This window comes from Brienomyrus brachyistius, unplaced genomic scaffold, assembly GCF_023856365.1.
Source record: "Brienomyrus brachyistius isolate T26 unplaced genomic scaffold, BBRACH_0.4 scaffold102, whole genome shotgun sequence".
NCBI classification, from domain to species: Eukaryota; Metazoa; Chordata; class Actinopteri; order Osteoglossiformes; family Mormyridae; genus Brienomyrus; species Brienomyrus brachyistius.
The window spans coordinates 604,830-613,422 of record NW_026042377.1 but is presented as its reverse complement, the minus strand read 5'-3'; the positions used below and the strand labels follow the sequence as shown (position 1 = coordinate 613,422).

Below are 8,593 nucleotides of genomic sequence, written 5' to 3'. Positions count from 1 at the left end.
GCTCCATTTTCAGACACTACATGGGTCAATGAAAAAGACGGATTTCTATTCGACCGTATGCGGACCAATAGTTGACATTGTTACTAAGAAATGACCAATGAGTTTTCTCAAATCTCTGTCCTATCCGTGGGAATTACTGAAAGATTAATATCCGACTTTGAATACTACGGTTTCAAGTAAATAAACAGCTAAATTGATAAAAAAAAAAAAAAAAAAAAGAGAGATTTAAAAACGTAACTTGAAACATGTGGTGTGAAAAGTAATAGCTTATAAGACATCATCTGCCGTGACTCGGATTCGAACCGAGGTGTTGCGGCCACAACGCAAAGTACTAACCACTATACGATTACGGCAAGCCACACGAAATTGAAAAATAACACTCGTTCGTGTTTGTGTGGAGCACAAAACAACAACAAAAAAAAAAAAACAGAATGGAAATTGTGCAGATTCTCCCTTAGCAATGGCACTGACATCCATTAAAATAAAAGTTGTCGTGCACTCGAGCACTCTATGTGTTGGCGCGCTCCGGCTTTCCGCTTGTTGTACACACGCTACTTGGTACAGGATCTGCGCTGTGTTCGCATCGCGCCGTGTTTTGTGGTGTTTGCTTATTGTCCACCGATCTGGGTAGAACAATTATTAAAACACGTGAACATAGGGGTTACACACAGTCTTCTTCCTAACAGAGAACATAAAAAGCCCGCTCACCTATCCATCAAAATAATGCATTTTAACAAAAACGACATTAAACGACACACGAATAATTATTCACAAACGTAATCAAAAGCAAAGCTACAAACCTTTATACAGTATAACTGAAAATACACTCCTTGTACGCGACCGCCGAAACACTACTTACCGTCTCGCTGTCCACGGGGCAAACTGAGGTGCCCGGAAGAAGGCATCAGCAGTTGGTACTTTCTTTAAGGGAAATACACACAAACATCCAGTATAAAATTTTATAAGTTTAAAATATAAAAACCAAACCACACTGGTTACACTTACACATAGTTTTTATGTTAAGATCCATTGCACACCGCTGGTCCTAATCTCTAGTGACAAAGCCGGCGTCAGGAGCCGGACGGGTTAGGCGCACCACGAGGCGCTGTGGGATTCCGCCCAGGACTAGCTGCTGAAGCTCGGCTAGCACCAGCGAGTCGGTTTTCGCTTACCGCCCGTAAAACAATCGAGTGCCACCTACCGCCACGCCGCGCAATTCCGGCGATTCTGAACAATTTTGCCAGTACGATTTTGTTTGGATTTCCCCGTCTTCATCTCTGAAATCGCAAATTTCAACCCTCTTGCTGTGTCCTAAGCAGTCAAATAACACGTTTATTGAGCAGATGAAGAGAAGAAAGCAAAAGAATCTGCTGTAACCTTTGTAGGCGCTCACATTATCTGTTGGCTATTTTTTACGGTGGAAAGTAATGGACTGGGAAGAAAATTCGGCCCAATATACAGGGGGCAATATCAGGTTATTTATAATATGAGCAAAGCGACGGATATTAATTTGGTCTTTGATTATTAATTATTTAATTAATTGTTATTAAAACTGCATGATACATTAGTCTTAAGCAGCGAACTAGTGTTTACTGTAGCATTTGTGGCTACCCTATGGAAATAGCCTATATGTTCAGAAAAGTCACGTACACAAAATGCATTTCTTTCACTCCCGAAATGCATTTCGTCCACAAAGTGACGTTCTTCCATTCTGTTCCAGTCCGTGTCCAATGAGATGTTGCGTGCCTAGCTAGCGTTTTACGTAGTTGCTCACGTGTATATTAGTTCTAGAACCTAGGGTGGGTGATAAGGGAGAGTCTGCAGAATTCTCATTTCATTTTCAGCGTACCAGCAAAGCAGTAGTGATAATGTTCTCTCGGATAGCCAGATCAGCTGTGAGTATTGCTCGCAGCTTCTGCAGCTCTTCCCAGAGCAATACAAAGGTGACAGTGTTGGGTGCATCTGGGGGCATCGGCCAGCCCCTGTCACTGCTGCTTAAGAAGAGTCCACTGGTCAGCCAGCTCTCGCTTTATGACGTTGTCCACACCCTCGGAGTGGCTGCAGACCTCAGTCACATTGAGACCAGGGCCCAGGTCACTGGCTACGTCGGCCCTGAACAACTCCCGCAAGCTCTGAAGGGGAGTGAAGTTGTCGTCATTCCTGCTGGAGTGCCCAGGAAGCCCGGGATGACACGGGATGACCTCTTCGGAACCAACGCCTCCATCGTGGCCACCCTGGCTGATGCCTGTGCCCGCAACTGCCCTGAAGCTATGATTTGTCTAATCACCAACCCGGTAAACTCCACTGTTCCCATAGCTTCAGAGATTCTTAGGAAGCATGGAGTTTACAACCCTAAGCGGGTCTTTGGTGTGACGACGCTAGACATCGTCAGGGCTAACACCTTCGTGGCCGAACTCACGGGACTGAATCCTGCTCATGTCAACGTCCCTGTAGTTGGTGGCCATGCGGGCAAGACCATAATTCCGGTCTTATCTCGGTGCACTCCCAAAGTGGAGTTCAGTGTGGATACTCTCACTAACCTCACGAGGCGTATCCAAGACGCAGGCACTGAGGTGGTGAAGGCGAAGGCTGGGGCAGGCTCTGCCACCCTCTCCATGGCGTATGCAGGGGCTAGGTTCGCCGTGTCTCTGCTGGATGCCATGAATGGCAAAGAAGGGGTCATCGAATGTGCATTCGTCAGGTCAGAGGAAGGCGAATGCACATATTTCTCCACCCCTCTCCTCCTCGGCAGACACGGAGTGGAAAGAAACCTAGGCCTTGGCAAGCTCTCCGCCTTGGAGACCAAGCTGGTGGCGGAAGCACTGGACGAGCTGAAGGCCTCCATTAAGAAGGGGGAGGACTTTGCGAGTGCGCCAACACTTTAACAAAATAAACATTTTTAAAGATTTATAAAATAGAATTACTGTGTAAGCCGCCATGTTGAAATTGCGTCACAGGGGCAACTCGGACAAGAAAACTCTTCGTTGACCTGTCTTGGCCACCTTACCGCACTGATGGGAATGAGCAGGATGTGACTGTGGCAAAATGTACTGACCTGTAACGTACTGCAATTAAATAAACTCTCACGAACTATTTTTCTTGGCCCGTGTTGTTTTTTGGTTTGTGAAGCAGAAAGGTTAATTGTGATTTTTGTTTTTGACAGAGGTTCTGATTCGTTTTGCGATGTAATTTTTTTAAAAGTCAAGCTTCAGAATTAAACATGATCTCCTTAGTTTCAAGTCGGCGACTTTACGTAGGGAATCTTATAATATAACAAGATCTTATAACAGCAAACAGGCTACGTTAGCAGCATCATCCTAAGCAGTTAGATAACACGTTTATCGAGCAGATGAACAGAAAAAAGCAGAAGAATCTCCTGTAAAAACATCAAAAAATGATTTGATCAACGTTCACTAGACCCTGAATGAAAAAAATCCTGGATCAATAACGGCTGCTAATGAAGTTCTGATAATATAATAAAGTTTATGGAGACAGTGTCTTGCAATTGCATGTCTTTTATATTTATTTATTTAAAACAAATAATACCAAACTTGGGGCGGCATTGTGGTGCAGTGGTTAGCATTGTTGCCTCACACCTCTGGGTCCCGGGTTCGAGTTTCCGCCTGGGTTACATGTGTGTGGAGTTTGCATGTTCTTCCCATGTCGTCATGGGGTTTCCTCCAGGTACTCCGGTTTCCCCTCACAGTCCAAAAACATGCTGAGGCTAATTGGACTTGCTAAATTGCCCGTAGGAGTGCATGTGTGAGTGAATGGAGTGAGTGTGCCCTGCGATGGGCTGGCCCCCCATCCTGGGTTGTTCCCTGCCTCGTGCCATTCTGGCATAAGCTCCGGGGACCCCCCGCGACCCAGTAGGATAAGCAGTTTGGAAAATGGATGGATGGAGAGAATACCATACTTTGTGCATTGTGACACGACGGCCTGCTGGCAATCAGCACTATACAGGCTAACAATAATCATGGTATCCACAGCGTTGGCCCAACCATTAAACCAATGCAGGGAGGATGTGAAGGACAGCAGGACAGGAGATGCCTGCTACACAGGTGTGCTCACTGTGTTTAAACTCTGGCAGGACAATATCATTAAACTTACTGACAGTTAAATATATATTACAAATTGTATTGTTGTGTGTAACATGTTGGATGCAATTTCGCTGCCGTCTCCACTATCTGGAGGATTCATTGCAGAAGCAAGAATAACTTCATGTCATTTTATTAGTTTTCTTTTTTTTTAAAAGAAAAACGTCCGACGAACGTCCTATAAGTAGATATACAGAAAATGAAGCATATCTCTGTATAATTCAGCTTCACAAACAGGCAAGTACTCCTAATTGGATACAGGGTTCTTCTTTTTAATGACCCGAAAATGAGTTTCAGCATTCTTAATGAAATAACTCGGCCAGAAAACGAAATGAAACAGAATTTTCAACATATTATTTTAGAACACTTCTACATTTGAACAAACTTACCATAATGTCAGCTCCATTTTCAGACACTACATGGGTCAATGAAAAAGACGGATTTCTATTCGACCGTATGCGGACCAATAGTTGACATTGTTACTAAGAAATGACCAATGAGTTTTCTCAAATCTCTGTCCTATCCGTGGGAATTACTGAAAGATTAATATCCGACTTTGAATACTACGGTTTCAAGTAAATAAACAGCTAAATTGATAAAAAAAAAAAAAAAAAAAAAGAGAGATTTAAAAACGTAACTTGAAACATGTGGTGTGAAAAGTAATAGCTTATAAGACATCATCTGCCGTGACTCGGATTCGAACCGAGGTGTTGCGGCCACAACGCAAAGTACTAACCACTATACGATTACGGCAAGCCACACGAAATTGAAAAATAACACTCGTTCGTGTTTGTGTGGAGCACAAAACAACAACAAAAAAAAAAAAACAGAATGGAAATTGTGCAGATTCTCCCTTAGCAATGGCACTGACATCCATTAAAATAAAAGTTGTCGTGCACTCGAGCACTCTATGTGTTGGCGCGCTCCGGCTTTCCGCTTGTTGTACACACGCTACTTGGTACAGGATCTGCGCTGTGTTCGCATCGCGCCGTGTTTTGTGGTGTTTGCTTATTGTCCACCGATCTGGGTAGAACAATTATTAAAACACGTGAACATAGGGGTTACACACAGTCTTCTTCCTAACAGAGAACATAAAAAGCCCGCTCACCTATCCATCAAAATAATGCATTTTAACAAAAACGACATTAAACGACACACGAATAATTATTCACAAACGTAATCAAAAGCAAAGCTACAAACCTTTATACAGTATAACTGAAAATACACTCCTTGTACGCGACCGCCGAAACACTACTTACCGTCTCGCTGTCCACGGGGCAAACTGAGGTGCCCGGAAGAAGGCATCAGCAGTTGGTACTTTCTTTAAGGGAAATACACACAAACATCCAGTATAAAATTTTATAAGTTTAAAATATAAAAACCAAACCACACTGGTTACACTTACACATAGTTTTTATGTTAAGATCCATTGCACACCGCTGGTCCTAATCTCTAGTGACAAAGCCGGCGTCAGGAGCCGGACGGGTTAGGCGCACCACGAGGCGCTGTGGGATTCCGCCCAGGACTAGCTGCTGAAGCTCGGCTAGCACCAGCGAGTCGGTTTTCGCTTACCGCCCGTAAAACAATCGAGTGCCACCTACCGCCACGCCGCGCAATTCCGGCGATTCTGAACAATTTTGCCAGTACGATTTTGTTTGGATTTCCCCGTCTTCATCTCTGAAATCGCAAATTTCAACCCTCTTGCTGTGTCCTAAGCAGTCAAATAACACGTTTATTGAGCAGATGAAGAGAAGAAAGCAAAAGAATCTGCTGTAACCTTTGTAGGCGCTCACATTATCTGTTGGCTATTTTTTACGGTGGAAAGTAATGGACTGGGAAGAAAATTCGGCCCAATATACAGGGGGCAATATCAGGTTATTTATAATATGAGCAAAGCGACGGATATTAATTTGGTCTTTGATTATTAATTATTTAATTAATTGTTATTAAAACTGCATGATACATTAGTCTTAAGCAGCGAACTAGTGTTTACTGTAGCATTTGTGGCTACCCTATGGAAATAGCCTATATGTTCAGAAAAGTCACGTACACAAAATGCATTTCTTTCACTCCCGAAATGCATTTCGTCCACAAAGTGACGTTCTTCCATTCTGTTCCAGTCCGTGTCCAATGAGATGTTGCGTGCCTAGCTAGCGTTTTACGTAGTTGCTCACGTGTATATTAGTTCTAGAACCTAGGGTGGGTGATAAGGGAGAGTCTGCAGAATTCTCATTTCATTTTCAGCGTACCAGCAAAGCAGTAGTGATAATGTTCTCTCGGATAGCCAGATCAGCTGTGAGTATTGCTCGCAGCTTCTGCAGCTCTTCCCAGAGCAATACAAAGGTGACAGTGTTGGGTGCATCTGGGGGCATCGGCCAGCCCCTGTCACTGCTGCTTAAGAAGAGTCCACTGGTCAGCCAGCTCTCGCTTTATGACGTTGTCCACACCCTCGGAGTGGCTGCAGACCTCAGTCACATTGAGACCAGGGCCCAGGTCACTGGCTACGTCGGCCCTGAACAACTCCCGCAAGCTCTGAAGGGGAGTGAAGTTGTCGTCATTCCTGCTGGAGTGCCCAGGAAGCCCGGGATGACACGGGATGACCTCTTCGGAACCAACGCCTCCATCGTGGCCACCCTGGCTGATGCCTGTGCCCGCAACTGCCCTGAAGCTATGATTTGTCTAATCACCAACCCGGTAAACTCCACTGTTCCCATAGCTTCAGAGATTCTTAGGAAGCATGGAGTTTACAACCCTAAGCGGGTCTTTGGTGTGACGACGCTAGACATCGTCAGGGCTAACACCTTCGTGGCCGAACTCACGGGACTGAATCCTGCTCATGTCAACGTCCCTGTAGTTGGTGGCCATGCGGGCAAGACCATAATTCCGGTCTTATCTCGGTGCACTCCCAAAGTGGAGTTCAGTGTGGATACTCTCACTAACCTCACGAGGCGTATCCAAGACGCAGGCACTGAGGTGGTGAAGGCGAAGGCTGGGGCAGGCTCTGCCACCCTCTCCATGGCGTATGCAGGGGCTAGGTTCGCCGTGTCTCTGCTGGATGCCATGAATGGCAAAGAAGGGGTCATCGAATGTGCATTCGTCAGGTCAGAGGAAGGCGAATGCACATATTTCTCCACCCCTCTCCTCCTCGGCAGACACGGAGTGGAAAGAAACCTAGGCCTTGGCAAGCTCTCCGCCTTGGAGACCAAGCTGGTGGCGGAAGCACTGGACGAGCTGAAGGCCTCCATTAAGAAGGGGGAGGACTTTGCGAGTGCGCCAACACTTTAACAAAATAAACATTTTTAAAGATTTATAAAATAGAATTACTGTGTAAGCCGCCATGTTGAAATTGCGTCACAGGGGCAACTCGGACAAGAAAACTCTTCGTTGACCTGTCTTGGCCACCTTACCGCACTGATGGGAATGAGCAGGATGTGACTGTGGCAAAATGTACTGACCTGTAACGTACTGCAATTAAATAAACTCTCACGAACTATTTTTCTTGGCCCGTGTTGTTTTTTGGTTTGTGAAGCAGAAAGGTTAATTGTGATTTTTGTTTTTGACAGAGGTTCTGATTCGTTTTGCGATGTAATTTTTTTAAAAGTCAAGCTTCAGAATTAAACATGATCTCCTTAGTTTCAAGTCGGCGACTTTACGTAGGGAATCTTATAATATAACAAGATCTTATAACAGCAAACAGGCTACGTTAGCAGCATCATCCTAAGCAGTTAGATAACACGTTTATCGAGCAGATGAACAGAAAAAAGCAGAAGAATCTCCTGTAAAAACATCAAAAAATGATTTGATCAACGTTCACTAGACCCTGAATGAAAAAAATCCTGGATCAATAACGGCTGCTAATGAAGTTCTGATAATATAATAAAGTTTATGGAGACAGTGTCTTGCAATTGCATGTCTTTTATATTTATTTATTTAAAACAAATAATACCAAACTTGGGGCGGCATTGTGGTGCAGTGGTTAGCATTGTTGCCTCACACCTCTGGGTCCCGGGTTCGAGTTTCCGCCTGGGTTACATGTGTGTGGAGTTTGCATGTTCTTCCCATGTCGTCATGGGGTTTCCTCCAGGTACTCCGGTTTCCCCTCACAGTCCAAAAACATGCTGAGGCTAATTGGACTTGCTAAATTGCCCGTAGGAGTGCATGTGTGAGTGAATGGAGTGAGTGTGCCCTGCGATGGGCTGGCCCCCCATCCTGGGTTGTTCCCTGCCTCGTGCCATTCTGGCATAAGCTCCGGGGACCCCCCGCGACCCAGTAGGATAAGCAGTTTGGAAAATGGATGGATGGAGAGAATACCATACTTTGTGCATTGTGACACGACGGCCTGCTGGCAATCAGCACTATACAGGCTAACAATAATCATGGTATCCACAGCGTTGGCCCAACCATTAAACCAATGCAGGGAGGATGTGAAGGACAGCAGGACAGGAGATGCCTGCTACACAGGTGTGCTCACTGTGTTTAAACTCTGGCAGGACAAT

At 45.0% G+C, this 8,593-nt stretch overlaps 2 protein-coding genes across 2 annotated transcripts; both read left to right on the top strand.

Annotated features, from left to right (window-relative positions):
- Window positions 1–1,868: 1,868 nt before the first annotated feature.
- Window positions 1,869–2,885, top strand: LOC125727560 (malate dehydrogenase, mitochondrial-like). Its single transcript, XM_049004368.1, has one exon. It carries the CDS (start codon window positions 1,869–1,871, stop codon window positions 2,883–2,885), a length of 1,017 nt encoding a protein of 338 aa, XP_048860325.1.
- Window positions 2,886–6,365: 3,480 nt separating this feature from the next.
- Window positions 6,366–7,382, top strand: LOC125727561 (malate dehydrogenase, mitochondrial-like). The gene has a single exon (XM_049004370.1). It carries the CDS (start codon window positions 6,366–6,368, stop codon window positions 7,380–7,382), a length of 1,017 nt encoding a protein of 338 aa, XP_048860327.1.
- The last annotated feature ends 1,211 nt before the right edge of the window (window positions 7,383–8,593 follow it).